A 19,871-nucleotide genomic window follows, 5' to 3' on the forward strand; every position below is an offset into this window, starting at 1 on the left:
TGATAAGTCTCTTATATACATTTAATGTTTTGCATTAGATTGTTTCGCATAAATTGAAAAATATCTCGAGGAAACAATTCTTTGAAAAAAAATTATAAATGTAGAAATGTAAACAGTATTTACTAAGATAAGAGAATAATACCACAGCAGTGACTATTGGCGGTCGGCCAGCAATCATTACGAGACGCACGATAACTCGACTAAGGCGACTGGAGACTAAAAGGGCCCAGTAAATTTAGAAAAAGGCAATGTTCTCTCGAAAGCGAGAAAACGTTGAGAGAAGGGACCTTGAAACGCAACATCAAGGTTCATCGGGAGATTGCGTAGAATTAAATTATAATGAGAAAAAAATGCGTAGGCGACCATATTGCGTAAATGCCTATGATCATTCGTCCAGCGATCGTGATTTCTGATTACTCAATGATCAGCGGAGATGGACCGATAAATAATTTCGCTCGTAAAACGGAGTCATTTCGATGTTAAACCACGATGTCGAAAGTCACGTGTGTCGTCATTTTACAGAAATGACATTGAATTTGATTCGCGAAATTTCGTATTTACATTTAGCAGAAAATAGTGTTGTTTTCGAGATAAGAGTTAAGTCTGATTTAAATTATATAATTTGTCGCTTGAACTCGAATACATATATATATTTATTTATTTATAATCAAATATATATATATATATATATATATATTTAAAATAATTGTTAATTAATAACGATAATAATAATATTTTACAGCTTAAAAAATAAAACAATAAATAATTTAAAGAAAGAATGAAAACCAAAAGCGAATTTGTCAGGCGAATCGACCGACTTGACGAGCGATGATGGCGATTATTATTTTTGGCGCTTTTAGCAAATTGTTGTAATAAACTCATAATCAATGAATAATTCGAAATTTCCTTGTATACATTTTCAGGGAATTCGTCTCAGATCGTGGGCGTCGAAAAACAGCGCGACACTTCTAGCTAACGTGAATATTAAAGACTGCGTAATCCTCACGCGTAATCGTTAAATTAGAAGAAACAGTCACGAAAAAGGCAACGATCACGTTTCCCTGAAGCAGCAAAGTCAAATATATATTGCAGCACGACGCCACTCGTTTCTGCTAAATATGCATAAAGATGTGCAAAGTGTGCAGAAGAGTGTAGGTCTTCGACATATATCCGAATCGAAAATATGGCACGTGGAAAAATTTCATTTGTCAAATACTTTTTTTCAGAATTAATAATTTAATAAAATTTAATAGTTTGTGTATAATTGGATTTAATAAAAGAAATACACAAGGTTCGGAGAAGAAAAACCTGATAATTTTTGAATTAATACTATAAAGTACATCACATATTACAAATTTTTTTATATATGCAGTATGGAAATAATGTATGCCATAAACACTCTTTATAGACATTTAAAGTTACTTATATGTTTATAAATAACACAATATGTCCTGTATATTTATTAAAAAAAAATTTATTAATATAGGAAAGTGCGCTTCATGGTTTTAACTTGAAAATCATCAAGTTTTTTTGTCAGACTCTTGTATAAAGCAAAAGTGCTGTTTGTGATTTAAATTCTATTTGAAATTTACGATTAAAAAGCGTATTTCGATAACTTTTTTCTTCTACTTCCTGTCATTAATTTTTCTTATTTATAGAAAGGAAGACCGTCTTTAAAGACTTGAATTTACACAGGTGTCGCACAGTGAATTTTCAAAACTATTTCGAATAAAGATCATATTTTTCGGGCGTGTCAATTAGCAGAAAATACTCGAAACGTAGACGATACGAGTGCCGGCATTTCTTCTTCTTTCGAAAGAATCGCGAGAACTTCTCGAAATGAAGTATAAGCAAATATTTAAGAAACAAGTAAAGAGGAAAAGAAAAAGCAAGACATTATCACCTGTGACGACGTAGTGGTGACTTGCGGGTGATGGGTGACGTGATGCGTCCTGCCGGTTACCAGATTGTTCTTCTTTTGGAAGTTTTCCATGACGGTATGCATGTCCCCGTTCTCGCTTCCGTCCACTGGAAATTCCGACATCTGCAACAGGCGTATCGGCATCGTTAACGAAACATCGCACACAGATAATCAATATTTATATATTTATTTATTGCGTAATAAAAATGTATATGCGTGTTATTCACTTTTGTTATTTATACACAATATATATATATATATATATATGTTAACAAACGTATACACGCGCGTTTTAATTGCGCACTAATTAAACTAAAGTTGCATCTCGTCGACCGCAAGGGACTAATAATAAGTCCTGAGAAGCGATTGGCAGCGTGACTTTGGCAAGACCCGAGGCAAAAGACTGATCGCATTGACCGGAACTGTGAGGAAACTACGCGTTGCAATTATGAAACTATGCGTTTGCTTAAACGAGCGAAATATGCAAAGCAAGCTCCCACACGTTCATTAATAAAAAGTTCGTGGAACGCGCGATCGAACCCGGATCTGTTCCAACACCGATATTCTCTTAAAGTGATCGAGCTTTCTAGTCTCGCGTAGCGATTCCCAATCTCTACCAGCGGGAATTGCTATCGGATATGCTCGAGGCCGCTTGAGGTCGACATAAACGCTGGATGTCCGATTAAACTCGTCCGATAATTGTGTAATAGCTTGCACACGGATACATGTCTCGAAACGCGATTCCAGAATGATCTCTCATTAGCAAGTTCCTTCGCGAATAATTAATGTATGAAACTGTGTAAAAATAAAGTGAATGTAACATACAAATAAAACTAGCGTATTTCGTACACCAAACTATTATACTCTCTTCTTCATAACCAGAATTAAATGTTCGTGTAATCTTAGGACATTCTCTGTTGTATAAGTTGAAGGAGATCGATAAAAAAATATCGATTTCGAAATTAGCTGCCTGGAAACATTCAAAATTTTTTTGGAGATATTTACTATTTACGCTCTGTTGTTACATCATTCATATATATATTTACAGAAATTACATTATATATGATAAGTAACTTTACAATGTAAATAATCCACATCGCTGAAACTAACACAAGTGTTTTAATCTTTCTGCATGTAATAATTCAAAGAAAATAAACTTTGTCCAAATGTTGCACGATTTATAGATTTACACACTTAACAATATTATTATCTAAATTCGGCATTTTCTTTATGTTTAATTATTACTCAATAATTGCTATTTTAATTATTTATAATCAACTTTATGCAACACATAATAATGTGTAATTAGTCAAACGCGCCAAAATATATAGTATTGTTGTAATGTACCGCAGTATTGTTGCATTACATTCAAGATCGCGACTTGAATGCAGTGCAACTATATAATCGGGACAAATGCAACTATCGCGAGACGTGCGTGGATGGGCGATACATTACATTCCATGCATGCACTCTTTCGATAATTCCGCGGGATTTGCATAGGCGTGGGCGCGTGCAATACGCGTGTGTACGCGAGAGGCGCAATATCCGGCATCTTTCGAGCAATATTTAGTATCGCGTCGCAATTCTCTTTCGATCAGAAGAAAAACAAACCCGATTCAACAATATTGATCGACGTAGAATCAGCTTAATCCTTTATAGCTTCTAAAATATTATCTATTATTATCTATTACTTTTACTATATAATTATAATATATTTAACTATTACGTACATATAATGTAATAAAAAAATATTAATTAATAAATAAAAAGTTTTTAAATTGCGTTTGTTAATAAATAAATAAAACAAAAGACAACTCTGTAAGCACTTGATTGTGAAGCGATCAGAAAGACTCTTGTTTAAAACTAATAAAAATAGAGTACTTCAAAAGCAAATAGTATATTTTTAAATCAAGGATCTTGAGCCTTTCCGATTAAGTGAGTTAAAATATTTCAGCTACAAATATCATCAAAAAACGTATAAATCAAATTCAAACGAGATCTGTTATATTTCCTTTACTCTCTTTCTTTCTTTCTAAAAAGATCGCACATTTAACAAGTTTAAATTTAACGAAAAAAATTAATAAATTAATAAACTGAAAAAAATACAAAGTAAATTTAAACTTTGACTGATAGGTTTAATAAAGTGTCAAGTAAGGTTAGTTTCTTACACGAAAACCGGAAGCTGCATGCGCCAGTCCAGCTGTGTATCTTTGTACGCGTGAGCGATCGCTTAATGTGTGCCGTTCCCAGACAAAGACAGCTGACACGGTGTATTATCGTGCGAGAGAAAAACAAAACATCTGTCTTCGCGAGTACAGCATACGGCTGTCCCTAGTTATTTCAGAATCTCGTGAATAACGCGGGAAAGAATCTTCCCTTCAAACATTCTTAAACAATCGTCATTCGGGAACATCAAAGAGAACTCCGATTTTCTTCCTCGGATCTCTCTGATCCTCCTGCGACGGAGAAAAGCGAGGTGAGATAAAAAAATGCGCACCCAGCTGACGCTCGCTGGCGTCCGTTCGCCACGTAATCCACACGTAGTCCGTGGCGACGATCGAGGAGAGGAAAGGAGATTCCGAGGACAAACGGACTGCACGTCGTTGTTACGGCGGGTCGGCGACGAAAGAGCCGAGGTCGCGCGAACGGATAGTACGTCGCGTACCGGCGACGACCGCTGACGCGAGGAGCGACAACACAACCCCACAATCGACATACATTGCGCGCGCCGGTCGCGCTCGCACTGAGGAACGACGTTACCGCTCGTGCGACGCGACACACATGTCACGTGACGCGGGTCACGTGACGCGCGCGACGCCGTCGCCGTAAACCGCGCGCGCACGTGAGCGCCGGCGAGTTAAAATGACATGAGAAACGTGAACCGTGGAGATTTAAATGATAGAGTGAGACGAGTTTGCGGACTTTGCTTTCTTGCCTCTTTTTTATGCCTCTTGTCCATAACAAGGCGTGGAGTTGAATAATTATGTTGGAAAAAGATTCGATAGAATATTGATTAGATAGATCGAGCGATAAAATTAGCCGATTAAATTAAAACTGATTAAATAGATAGCAGGAGATTAAATAGATAGAATCTTGCTGCAAATGGAATGATCCTGTAAAAGATAAATCCTGTAATAGATAAATAAAATAGATAAAATGGAAAAATTAAATAAAATTTTCTTCTTTATTAGACGTGTTTGTATGTATAACAGCGTGATATATTCAGAAATTGATCTAGAAGTGTACGGAATCAATAAAATTTTACACGTGCACTTGAAGAAAATTAAAATGAAAGATGACAATATTGAGAGAGTTAAAGACGTTAAACGTTCTAATTAATGTCGCAATTCCGGAAAGCTTATGTATTGCAAAAAAACAATAGATTTTTCAATCTCGATTAAGATGAGAATCACACGTAGTCCAAATGGGACGACGATAAATGTTCATTTCCCAGAACGACGGTGGCAAAGAGATGTTTTTTTGTTAACGTCATTATGTAAGAAACACATCTTTTTTCCTATCTCTTTGGCTGACAGTGTATCTGTTGAAGTGCTTAGCAGTCAGCCACTTGTGGTAGATAATTTACGAGGGAGCAATTTTAGGGGAAGAATCATCGAGGAACTTGTCGCTTCATTCACTTTTCCACGCTGCCTTTCATTGATTATAAATTAAATATTGTTGCGAAACGTGCAGCACTTGTTGCATTAATTATCGTTCACATTCATCATAGTGTCATTCATTATATAATTTTTTATTAAGATTCCGTAGAGTTGAATAAAGTTTGCTTAGCAATTCAACAAATTAAAAATTTGCTCGGCAATTCAATGAATTAAAAAAAGGCAGAAAAACTACGTTGTTTGAAAGAAATGGAAATACTTCTTTAACATTTTATAAAAATAGAAATAAACAGATATGCACAAAAAAGCCAAAAGTTTAGAAAATATAAAAATGTTACAATATTGATTAGGTGTTTTTTTAAATGAAATTATACATCACTATGTGATAATCTTTGACTGATTTATGCTCTAAAGGAATGTCGGATCTTTCTGATCTCCAGTTCGAGGAAGGATACAAAGCGCCGATCAAAAAGGCCTTATGTTAGATTTTTCAAGATATTAAAAGCAAGCAAGTATGTAGCAATTTTTCTCACAGACTTTCGTCTATACTCTTTGCTTACTTGAATTTCTTTAAAATTTTTACTTTCAAGGTTTGCAGAATTTCCCAGGAAAAATTTGATTTGAAAATTTTGAAATTTTACATAATGCAAAAGTTCGAACAAATTGATTTTTATATTTTTTATAGCAATACAAGATAAAGCAAGATAAAAAGAAAAGATTTACCCGAGTATTATAACATGACATTAATGATGAAACTCAGCTGTTTCACCGTGTCAGAGAAGTCCTTTCATAAACTTTTCAGATAATGCATTACGAGCAAGCTATACGACGGACGCATAAAAAACCACATACTTTCTTATTTCCGTCTCTTTCTCTCTCACCGAAAGATATGGATAATCAACCGGAGCCACTTTGTCAGGGTATCCTTGCGCGGAAATCGCTTAACTCAACCGTCATAAATCAGCATCGACCGCGAAGCATCGGCCGCGAAGAAAGAAGCATGGCATTCCGTCTGCGGGAAAAGAGAGACACAAAGAGCGGAATGTGGTCCGGCGAGGTGCGCGAGGAAACTCGTAGCCGCGGAATTTCGGCAAAAATATACCGGGTGTACTCGCGACATACAATGGAAACCCCATTATCATATTGATATAAATGATGTCTATATGTTTAATTAATATTATTTTATTTAAATGTAGCTTATTAATATTTTTATTAACTGCATTGACATTTTCATCAATAATCTATATAATTTTTTCTTATTAGGAAGAGGGAAAAAGATATTCAATTGCAAATAGAAAATGCTAGGATAAGAGATACGAAATATAAGAAGAACTATAAAGAAATAGGAAGAGGTTTTAGCATTCCAAGTTATCTGAACAGGGAAATTTTAGAAAGAGACAGATATGGAGATGAGATACGTGCGTTACTTAAAGTAAGATGTGGAAATATGGAGGAAAGTAATAAATATTGGAAAGAAGAAAAAGATAAATGGTGTAGATTCTGTAAAATAGGCAAAGACAACTTGGAACACTATGTAATAGAATGTCAGGTAGTTAAAGATTGGTACCGAGATTTAGGTAGTAATGGAAAGGAAATATTAGCTAAGATATGGAACGAAGAATTGTGTTAGAAGAAAGGAAAGATATTGAAAAGGCTGTGAAAAGAAAAAGAAAAGAGGAGAGGAAAAGATATATATATATACATATATATATAAATAGCTGTGATTAGGTGGCTGTTAAGTTAAGAGATAATATGATATATTATATTAGATTTAATTATTGTAAAAGTTATGAACGGGTATGGATGGATGAGTGAAAAATTTTTGTAACCAGCAACCAAGTCCCTTCTTGGCAGAAGCTGAAGAAATAAAGATATTATTATATAATTTTTTCTTAATATTTTTCCTCAACACAAGACCATGAATTTATTACAATTATATTTCGTAATAAAATCCAACCTTGACTCGACATTCCATCTCTGATTTTAATCGAGGAGATTCGGGAATTATGATCGGTCAGCGATTCCGATCCTGGAATCTCGAGGGTCCCTCCTCGAAGTTCAAAAGCACGATTCTAATGTTGAGACTCGTTGAATAAATATGCGGGCACGAAAGAGGGCCTCGATGGATCGAGCGAGCTATACTGAATATATTTCACGCCTTTAGTCGCGTCGCGGCAGCCACGCGCTCTTCGGCGCCGTTTGATTTACGGTGGCCGTAAATAGCATTTGCGAGTGGCTTTTTCCTGTGCCCGGCAGCAATAACAATTTAGAACACACGCCGCTTAGACGCGGCGTTGCGGCTCACGTTCTTGCTCGAGATCAATTCTCTCATTAGCCGAAAGCTGTCGAGCAATCGTCGACACTCGAGAAGAAACCGCGATGCGATGAATTTCACAGAGATCCAAGAGTTGTAAAAATTTCAGTTAGATAAACATAAAATTGCATTTTACTATCAAACATTTACACACATTTTTTCCTCGAAATTATATTAATTAAAAGGATCAACAAAAATTTAATTAGATATAAAATTTTGCTTGAATGAAAAATAAATTCCAAAGAGATTGTAAATTCCAAAAGATTTCTCCTTTATTCTCTCTCTCTCATGACTATAAAGAAAAATTATCTCTCCTTATTGTTAAAACAAATTTATTTCCATTTGTTTTTTAATCTTCTTCGTAGTAAGTAAATTCAACCTTCTTATGTTGATTGTTTTTAACGGATTATTTCATGAAACTTATATCAAAATCATTTTTCTCTAGCGAAACATTAATAAAAGAATAAATTTTTCAATAAAGAAAATTATAAATGCATAAGATATTGCGAGAATCGAATATGTTATCAGTATCGAATATGTCTCTCTGTATATCAGGGATCGTATATATTGATCGAGAGCTTTTATTGCCGGGAGAGTACATTGGTAGACAGCTGTAAGTGTCTCGGCTTTTGCCAGACACAAAGAAGCGATGTTATCGTCATATACATGGTGTATTAAGTTGCGTTCATAATCGTGTTTAATTCCTCCGCGAATTATAGCTTAAATAAATGCTGGAGTAATAATTCATAAATATATATAATAAAAATAAAAATAAATCCCAAAAGCCATCACTTATTGAAAAAGTATCGCCTTAATCTTTTCAGTGTGTAAGAGAATAATAAAATTGACAAATATTTTATAATTTATCAAAAATCTTTATGTATGAAAAATATAAAAAACGTTTAATTAATTAACAAAAAATTTAGCAAAATAGAGCTAATACTCGGAAATGCAAGGCATAAATATAACTAGTACAAATTATATTTTTAAAATTAAAAAATTTTAATATATTTTTTTAAGATATAAATTAAAGATATAAATTAAAATTTATTATTTTAAGTTATTGTTATCTGTTATTATATTTATATTATATTATTATTATTATCTATTAATACTTTTTAAATATTTTATTATAGATATAATTAAAAATATATATAGTATTATATATAATAATACTATATAAAATTACGATTGATGAACACAAAGTTTTTTAGAAAATTGAAAGAAAAAGCAACAATAACAACAAAGATAATAAACAAATTTCCTGTTTTTTGTACACAAATATTGTGTTCAATTTTTATTCGTTGATCTAAGTCTTTTCAACTGCAGTCATCGTCAAAATATTACTCATTATTTGGCTAGTAAAATTCCTCGTATGTTTGATATGTTACACTTGTAATGCCTTAAACAAAGGTGCTTTGTGCCGAACGCAAGAAGAAACGCGTTTCCATGCACACGTACCACCGGTTATGCGCGACATAAAAGAGAGGCCAGCTGGTACGATTATACCACGATAGGAATTTCTGGACTACACGTGTAGTCGCCTTGAAAACGAGTTTAAAGTTTCGAATATTAAAGCAAAGTAATTTCTTAAGAAAAAAAAATTTATTTGATATAATTGATTTAATCTTTACACGATTCTTTTTTTCTTATTTAATATACAATTTAATCTTATTCAATATTTTAAAAATGCAAAGATTGCATACGATCATACAACCGTAAATTAAAACTTTATTGTGTTATCTATTAATCCTTGTGTTATCTTGTTATCTATTATTTTGTTGTTCAATAAATAAAAAACGTATTTATATTTGTGATTCTCTAACGTATTATTTCCATTCGTTCTCTTTTTCAAAAATAAAATTAATTAAAATATACAAATCAAAGATGTAACATTAGAAGATTTTCTTATCAGTCATTTCTAAAAATAAAAATAAAGATTCAATTGAACAAAAAAAAAGTCACATAAGTAATATGCATAAATAGTGAAATGTATCACTAAAAATAATCTCCAAATTGATTCAATCATCTCTAAAAAATCATCCAAAAATAAAGGTTTTGTAATTATTCCTTATCTTTTTTTTTTATATACAATTTCAGATATATTGACAATACTTAAGAATACTTAAATAATTAATCATCGGCAAAATGTCACCTCTTTGATATAAACTCTTAATAAATATTGGAAGTAATGCGATCAGACGCAAAGATTTGACGATTGATCGGCAGATGATTTGAGATTGACATTAATAAATAAAAAATCCTTTCGAGTAGCCCGATGAGTCAGGTAATGAAATGACTAATTACTTGATATTTTACCGAAATATCAATGACACAATCGTACATTCGCTAAGAATTTCTTGAGTAAATTTATCGATAATAAAAGTTAATCAATAATAAAATTTTAACAAATAGAATGTACGCGTTGTGACTAAAAATAATTGACATATTTTTATTATATACACCTGGCATTTCCGTACTCGTGAGCTCAACTTAATCATACTTGATAACACTGCTTGTGATCACCGCTATTATCGGCGCTCACGCAATAGTTAAAAGACATAAATCTGAATTAAATAAAATAATATAAATTGCTATAAATATAAATAAGTAGATAAAAAGGGAGGAAAATATAAGTTCTCATTTTTAAAATTAACTTTTTAGAATATCGAGACTTTTCTTTCAAGAAAAAAGAATATTATTTAATATTTCAAAACTCAACTTATTTATTAAGCGACTAAGTTACAGAGAAAACAATTCGCAAAGATGAATAGCTTATGGAAAGCTTGTGAATTATTCCGAGAAGAATGAAAATGAAAGCCAAAACGATGCAAAGACGATTCGCGCTACCAAGAAGTAGTTGTTAACACATTTGAAAGATTTCGCAAAGCGTTTGTCTCGCGACGATGTCGTAAAGGACGCCGCGTTCAAAATGCTTCAAAGAATTCGCGAATGCGTTTTAAGTGCGTTGTAAAATCTTGATTATAAAATATACGAAAATATTTCCAAGCTTCGAAAGACTATCGTCAATCGTAACGTGTATTTATCATATATTTTCTGTGTATTACTATTCTTTTTGGAAAGCAGTACAGAGCATTTTTTTTCTTTTATAAACTGCTAAAATATAACTTTTTCAAAGAATTTTACAAAAATTTTGAAAAAGAATTTTCGGAAATGTTATCTTTTTCATTCTTAACATCACAGTGGAAATAAAAAATATTGCTGTATTAAATTAGAATTTGTTTATATTTTACTTTGATTTTAAATAATAAAGATTTTAAATCTTTATTAATCTTTTTTAACTAAATTAATCTGTGATTTTCTAGTATTATGAAATAATACAAATTATGTATTATTTAATATTCTTAATAGATATTTATCATATATATATTATCATATATATTTTATATATATTTATCATAAAGATAAGGAAAAGAAAGAATTTGCTGTATTTAATTTTTATGTAATGCAAAAAAGATGTGGTACTAATGATGCTCATTAGCTTTTGTATGCAAGTTTGTAACAAATGATTTCCTTCATCAGTTCTTCAGAGTTTCTCGAGAAAATTTTGAATAAGAATCTTGCATATTATCATTGCATTCATCACAAAAGATTTCATCAATCAAAATATGATACGAATATATATATGCGTTGAATCACATCTCCACTTATTCATTAAAGAACTTTTAGCATTTATTTCTAACAATATATACAAGTTACGTTTATAAAAATGACCTAATGATTATTTCAATCATAATTATTTACAGAATTCGTCTATAAAAAAGTGGCGGCACTGTTATTTTCATCAGCGATACGTAAATTGCAGCACACATTTTCTTGAGCAAAAAGCCTGTCCATGTTAATTATGCTTTTTTTCTAAAATTTAAACATGCATCTAATTTCAGATGCAGCAAGACATTAAGAAATGTGGTTGAAAAAGCGAGTATAAATAAGGTTTGTACTCTCAAGCCGCGAGTTCGATCGAAAGGAGAACCGCCGACTAATCATCACACAATCAACAAGATTAGTCATCATGCAAAGAGGACCTGACCTGGTCTCGCGAACATTCGCGCACGCGAGTACACGCGCACGTGTCGACCGCTGATCGTCAGTCGGGGGATTAAACTCCCCCTCGAAGACATAGTGACGTAGAAAGGTCGATACGTCACGGCCGTATGACATCGTCCATCGTTTTAGCACGATGATGTCACACAGCATCTTTCTCGCTTGTAACGGATCGTGACGTAGCGATGTGACGTCGTGATTAGATCGTCAACGGTATCGGTATTCAACAACAAGTTTGAGACAAGAAAAAGAAAAAAAAATCAAATAGATTATAAATAGGAAAAAATTATTTTAAAAAATTCATTCGTCGTAGTTTGTAACTTTCTTCTCTGGTAGGATTTGGAAAAAAATATCAGGTAAAAATTACAAAGTGTGTATGTGATTCTGATAAACTTACTGATTTTAGAAAAGCGCCTCTGCCCTTATACACGGCGCTGTGTGACTTGCTCCCATGCTTGTGCAGCATGTTTAATCCTCTATCGACGCTCATTCATGAATCGGTTATAATGGTATCTTCAAGGAAATTTAAACACTCGGAGGAATTTGTGACACACTTTCACGTTCTTTCACAGCTCACGTTTGTTGACGTTTACTCTCGTAGAGCCTGAATGAAAGAGTTTGTTCATTTAAATGTTTGAAGAATATGTAAACAAACATCTATATCTATTATCAAAATTTACTTAAAAAAACATCTTGAGTCTTCCCGTTTTATAATAAAATTAATACAAAAAAATGTGAAATAAAATGACTTAAAAGGCACATGAAGAAAACGGAAAAAATTGTAAAATTGTTTCAAACATAACGAAAATGATATTAAATAATAGTCTTGGTTCTCTCTGATTTTAATTTCGACTGATTGCTGGACACTTAATTAATCAACAGTTTGTCCTACTGCGGTTTATAAATATCAGTGCTGACGTAAGAAAATGCGACGAGACAAGTTTCCCACGATACGCAAGATCAACATATACACGGAATGATTCTTCACGAAAGATATCTTAGCACGTTGTAATTTATTGATATAAACGGAGCGAATAACGATAAAGCATTATAATAAATTGTTATCGATCTAACCCGATATTTGATCCCCCATAATTTCTCGGAATGTCTATTAGACGATACTCCAGATCGCGGGAATCTGTTCGATTAAACTTCTGAGGTGATGTCGGCAACGTTTTATCGGCATGCAGGAAAAGATCGCACGTAATCTTAGATAAGGTCGTTATCGCGAATGAGTTCCGGAAATTTGAAATCAAATATTTATAATGTATGATTAATCGTACGGGAATAACATTTCAAAAATAGATGAACAAAAATAATTTCCGAATTTTTGAAGAGAAAAACTACAAAGAAAATAAAATATTTTAAATATGGAAATGTAAAAATAGAAAAATAGAAATAGAGACCTAATTCCTTCAGAATTGAAATAATTTTCTAACTTAAAAATACAAAATAATATTCGCGAAGTATCGTTATAGATCGATGAGTTCGATATGCAGATTTTGATACAGTAATAATTCATCGCAAAACAACTGTTTAAATACGACTCGTTTATGCGCGGACAAGAAATTTCTGCAATGCAAGTTTTTTTTCAAGTATTTCGAAGAAACTAATCTATTTATAATTGTTACAAGCAAATGGAAATTCTCGATCGACATACAATTTAGCTAGATGTATCGGTAAAACTCTGACAGATTACGTAAATAATACATAGAAAAAGATTATCTGTAAAAAAATGCATTTTAGATTTAAACTAAATAAACTTTAGATTTAAAATAAATAAAATTTTCAGCGATAACTGTAATCATTTTTAAACGACGAATACCGAGCATACGAAATCCGATCAGTGAAGAAAACAAAATGTCTGTTTTGTTTCCGTGAGGAAGTCACGTAGCTGTCGGTGCCATAAACGACGACGAGTTTCGCATACACAAGACTGCATGTGCACGTGTCGAGGATGCGTTTTCATCTCGAGAATAGCCGCTTTTTTTTTGCTTTTACGCGATAATGAAACGTGGATTTTCACGCGATTATCATGACACGCAAGATCGCGATTTTTGGCACTATTTAATTAATACACAATTGCAATACTCGTACCTAATGTTAATTAATATCGAAATTAATTATGAGATTACAACCTTAAAATGAATCTAAATATATTTATATTTTCTTTTAAGCGCTTTCTTCCAAGTGTCATATTTTTGTATCTATTTATGTTATTTATTAATTGTTATTTTTATTATACTTAACTAAATTATTTTTCTCAAACTCTAAGTAAGTATGCAAGTATAATTAATAAAAAATAAAGAAAACCATGTATGTACGGTAAAATCACGATGTTTAGAAGCGGATACGCTCGAAAGAACAGTCTCGTAAAAATAACTGTTGTTCACTGCGCGGGACTCATGAGTGCACTGTCAATTTGTTGGCGCGATCTCCTGATATCGTATCATCAAACCGATGATTCACACGTCCGTTGTCAACCGAGTCGGCGCGTCTACTAACGATGACGACCTTACAATGACGAGGAAGACGCCGCTGTTGCGACGACTATGGTGGCGGTCGAAGATCAGCTGGCTTCGAGGAGGAGGAAGAGATAATCGCGGTAGGAGGGCGAGGTGTTACCTGCGAGGTGAGAAGGCAGTGACGGATTCCAGGAAGAGACATCTGGACATTCTTTATTTTTTTCGATTATTATTTCATTAAATAAAGAGGATGAATAGAGAAAATTAATAAAAGCAAAAACTACAAAATGTCAAAGATTACAAGCCCATTAACTTAAGAAATTATAAATACGATAAATTTGTTTAATTTCCTTTATAATTTTTTCCCCTCTTTTTTCCTCATTTAATTTTAGCATTAATTATAAAACTGAATTTCGAATTTTCTCTATTCTTATCAACTACTCGGAGCTATTAGGATGAGTAATTGTTGGTCCATTCTTTCGGTGATGATGTAATCGTGACCGTACTACTATTGCAGTTAATCTTTCAATTGAATTTGCATTTTGATGGACTGTAAATTTGCCTGAATCTGCCATTCTGAATGGAGGGGCCGTCGCAACAGCGGTACACGTAATAGGCAGCATTCTTCTGAGAATCGTACGTGCGCGAATGATTCACCGCGTGTAGCTGAAGAGTGGAAGAGAGGAAGAGAATGACGATGTTCTCCGTAAAGGTATTCAGTGTGTAAATACGGGCAAATGTGCGACCGCTTCGTCGAAGAAGTTTCCCGAACAACGCCTCTCGGATTTGCGGTCCAATAAAGAGCTTTCGAAAGTAGGACTTCCTTTTATTTGAAAATATTTTTATATGCAATGTCATCGAGAAAGAGAGAGAGAGAGAGAGAGAGAGAGATTGCATTCATGAAAAATTATTCTATTCAACAAAAGCATTTTTTAACTCGTTTTTTTTCTTAATAACTTACATTTTTTATATAATTTTTTATATAAATTTTATCTTACAATTTTTTATAACAAAATTGAGATATAGTTTCCTCAATTTTATATGTTTACTATTTTTATACTTATAGTTATAGTATGATTTTTAGTCTTTTAATTTACTTTATTACATCTTTATTAATTCACATTTATATTGTTATATATTTTTCTGATATACATACACAAATCGCATTTTACAATTTCATATTCAATTTTATCGAGAATTCAAACACGATTCTTGCATAATTCCCGATATGGCAATGTCATAAATACGAACGGCGCCTGTTTATTAATCATGTTTTATTCCCGGATACCTGGAATCGCGAGCCGGATTAATGTGTTATTCCTTTACTCATTTATGTTGTCGACGTAATCGATCCATGTCGAATCGAAAGCAACACGTAATCAACGCACGCTATATAAAGCGTTAATATCGGCACATCCGCGCGATCGTTTCCTCTCATTAGCCAAGTTAACTGCTACGCGCAGTCGCGAGCAGCCACTGGCCCATTCATTCAACTGATGATGTAAGATCGTACTACCACGTGCTGTTGAATTGGACAAACAAAAGCAGGATCATCAATGAGAAAAGCATCATCGATGATGCAACTTCTAGTTCGATCATTCTCACGAGCGCGCGTTTAATCATAAATTCAAAAATTCCTCGTAAAAATAAAATTTTTAAATACTTTTAAATATTTCTTATCTTTAGCAGAACACGTTTGTGTCCATTTAAAATGTCTAAAATTATTACTTCTTTTAACTAAAAGACTTCAAATTTGATCAAGAAAAAGATTGTTTCCGAAATATTTAAAATATAATATATTAAATGTTTATCACAGATTAAATATATATTAATATTTTTATTTATCTTTTATTTATATCAATTTCATATTGTTAATTAATTCAATCAAGTCAAAAAGTATCACAATATATGAAATCTATGAGATATATATTTTATTATGTAACCTGCGTGTTATAATAAAATAATATAATATAATAAAAATTAACATTAAACCTCTATAAAATAGATATTATTTTTTTATTATTTATATAATAAATTATAATTTATATGATAAATATTTATAAAAAAATTGTACTGTATGTATACGAGAGAGAGAGAGAGAGAGAGAGAGAGAGAGAGAGAGAGAGAGAGAGAGAGAGAGAGAGAGAGAGAAAGTTTCAACTTGTTCCCAAAGTCATTGATATTTCAGAAAAGTCAAAATTCTGAACTTGGACTTGAAAAGAACGATATGTGTCATATTTGTTATGTCGACCATCACGATTGATTTTAATGACTCATTTTTGAAAGTCAATGATATCATGATTCTTGTTGAAGAACAATCTTTAGAAAGTCATAATAAGTCGTTTACTCAATGAGATATTGCCGTCTACCAGGAAGCAATTTCTTATTTCGACCAAAACGTAACGAACAAATCTTAGTGTCACTAACATACAAACGGGAAATTGAGTTCCTCAAAAATAGAATTGACTCATCTATAAAGATGAATTTGAACATTAGTCATTTCCGGAAATATTGACTTATGTAGTTACACTTTAAATCTCTCATATCGATATCAGCAACTAAATATCTGTGCACCATCAATGTCTCTTTGCAATTTGAAGAATAATTGACAGATTAAAATATGTATATATATTAAATATAATTTGTTATAAACTTGTAAGCTTTTTTGTAAATAAATAAATTTGTTGCTTATATAGTAGATTATAAAATATTGATATAATAATAGAAGTAATAGAAGTAATAGAAATAATTATAAATAATTATAAATTGTCAGAAAAGAACTGTCAAATTAATTTTGCGTATGAAGTCAAAAAATGGTATAAATATTCGTAAGTGGAACGAGTCGAAGATAAAAAACCCCAAGAAAAAATTAGAAAGAGATACATCCAAGTATGTAGCTGCTTCCTCGAATAATTGGTACGAATAGTTCGCTTAACATCCGGTGTGTTAAACTTTCTCTAAAAATCGCCCAAGCAGACAGATAGACTTGCTTTATTAGAACTCTATGCCGGACATAACTCTAGGGAATTCAAGAAGATATACTTGCTTTTCTTTTAGTTGCCACGCACGAGGCATTTACTCTCGAGAATTTTCATTCTCGGATAACTATCTTCGATGCATCGCATCAGCTGACGTGGATCTCCTCCCATCTCTTCCGCAGTTACATCGTGCTCGTGAAAATATATTTTCTCTTTTTCGCAAATGTATATGATCGCACAATACTACTCTTTGACGTAGTAATATTATATAAATAGTATATAATGTGCAAATAATAATTAATAAATGTATGTAATAGAAGAAGTAATAAAGAGTGAAATTATATAATAAATTAAATTATATAAATTAAATATAATTTACATAATAAATAATATATATATATATATATATATATATATATATATATATATAAATTATTGACAGTTATTTAGTTATTATTATTTGCAGTTCTCGATTTACAGAACAGTGTACTTAAAAAAAAAAAAAAAAAAAAAAAGAATAAGAACGCAATATATCGGCGCGTTGAACGTGCTTCGGAGGTATTTGCGGGAACTCCCGCAAAAATTTAATTTAATCGTCATATGCGTGTAGATCTGTGTAGATTTAAAAGCGCATCAATTTTCTCGCGGTTGCACTCGTTACTCCTCGACGTGTTGTGTCTAAATCGAGATGCACTTCAATCGACCGGTCAGTTGACACGCGCTTTGCAACTGAACTTGGGCGCTCGATGAACCCAACGCATCACGAAAATAAATGACGCAACATTCATTGGAGTAACGTAAATAATATATTATAATAATATTTTTATTTCTCTCTTATTTTTCTGGTTATTTCTGGACACATTTCTTTTAATCGAGTTATGTATAGCGTAAGTAACACGACGTAATGATACATAACGAGTCTCATAATAACCGGTCACACGCGTAACTCTATCTCGAGGCTTGCTATGATTCACAGTTTCTTATCAGAAGGTACTTGTGTACGTGGTTTTCTGCGAGGCGACGATAAGGCAGACGCGCGAGCATGAGAAGGGGAATAATATTTTCATTCGTGTCGCTATTTACGGCTGGGATCGTGGCTCTTTCGCGGAAAAAGATGATCCGTCTTCGTGTGAAGCGGGCGAGTTGCAAGGCGCGGGTGAGAGAGAGAATGAGTGAGTCATTCCTCACATTTCTTATTAATTACCTCGTCACACATTGAGCAACTTAGTTACTATCGTTACCGGTCTTACATTTTCGCGCGATAATGCATCGTATATTTATCTCAAATATTTATAAGATTCATTTGCACGATGTCTCAATTATACAGATATCTCAAATGTCAGGCATTAATTCAGTTTAGAGAAAGATATTGGATATTATTTATTGGTAATTTCTTTTAAATGTTTATAACATTATTATGTTTAAACTTATTATTTTGAAAACCAGAGCAAATAAAATTATATGTATATCAAAGATTGGAGATATTCTCAAGCCTATTTTATTTTATTATTATTTGTAAAATCATCGTAATTTCGTGAAATATGTTCTTTCTCGTTTACTAAATTTGTTTTTCAAATAAGTAGATCAAATATACAAGTATACAGGTTTGTACTTGCGTACAGGTAACCGTACGAGTTGTCAGGTCGATGAGTCACACAATGCGTGTACCTCCGAGATATCTTTGCATACTTGAGGAGGCAGCTCTAAGAGGAGAGATGAGTGATTCATCTTGATAGGCGTCTCTCTTTTTCTATTTCCCTCTCTCCTTCTGTGTTATCTGTCATGTGAAAAATTCATCGCAATCGCGACTATGCAAATATGCTGAAAATACGCATTATGTCATAGCTGTGGCGAAATCATCCGTTAATTATATATTTATCGATCAACTAATCGCAGAATCAATCCAGTCAGAATCATCTCTGTATGTGTACGTGCATATGTTATATGAATCACAGAGATTTACAGTATTTTTCTGAATATATAAATGTGATATAAACCTCTTTATTAATATCCCGAAAACTAATAAGAGAGAGAGAGAAAAAGAGAAAATTTCAAATCAAAGTATTAATGATGCAGTTAAATATGCAAATCATTCTTACACTTAATTATATAATTTAACTTCTTAATTAAATTCTAAATTTAATTTAAGAGACTATAAAAAGTCACTGCTAACTAAAACCAGAAATCAATTTATATTATTCACAATTATAAAAAAAACCGATTTTCAAATATACATATACTAAAATTCAGACAAATCAATAATTTTAATTATCGACCAATTCTTCTCAAATTCTTTGCAATTTCTTCGTAAAAATTCTTTAGAAAGCCTTGAGACAAATCTTTTTTTAAATTTTTTGTACATTTGTAAGACAGATTTTTCGCAAGAGAATAGCGTCGCGAGATCTTTATATTAATTTTTAAAGACTGACATCCATTGAAAATGAAACAGACAAGTTAACGTATTTTAATGTACATCCCTTGCGTTAAACTGTTCGGGACGATCGGGGCAGA

General features: G+C 32.4%; 1 protein-coding gene across 9 annotated transcripts in view; it reads right to left on the reverse strand.

The window, feature by feature from the left end:
- Sarm (sterile alpha and armadillo motif) overlaps positions 1-19,871 on the reverse strand; it is a 104,844-nt gene that overhangs the window by 18,755 nt on the left and 66,218 nt on the right. For 3 of the 9 annotated variants that reach the window (XM_072890958.1, XM_072890956.1, XM_072890957.1), the window contains one exon: positions 1,904-2,044. In XM_072890958.1, the coding sequence (XP_072747059.1) occupies positions 1,904-2,044 (141 nt within the window). Of the gene's footprint in view, positions 1-1,903; positions 2,045-2,148; positions 2,249-4,089; positions 4,372-4,418; positions 4,668-12,314; positions 12,522-14,241; positions 14,473-19,871 lie in introns of those variants that run through there. The other 6 variants (XR_012046563.1, XM_072890954.1, XM_072890955.1 and 3 more) reach the window with 5 other exon arrangements.

Source organism: Anoplolepis gracilipes, chromosome 4 (genome assembly GCF_047496725.1).
Source record: "Anoplolepis gracilipes chromosome 4, ASM4749672v1, whole genome shotgun sequence".
NCBI lineage: Eukaryota > Metazoa > Arthropoda > Insecta > Hymenoptera > Formicidae > Anoplolepis > Anoplolepis gracilipes.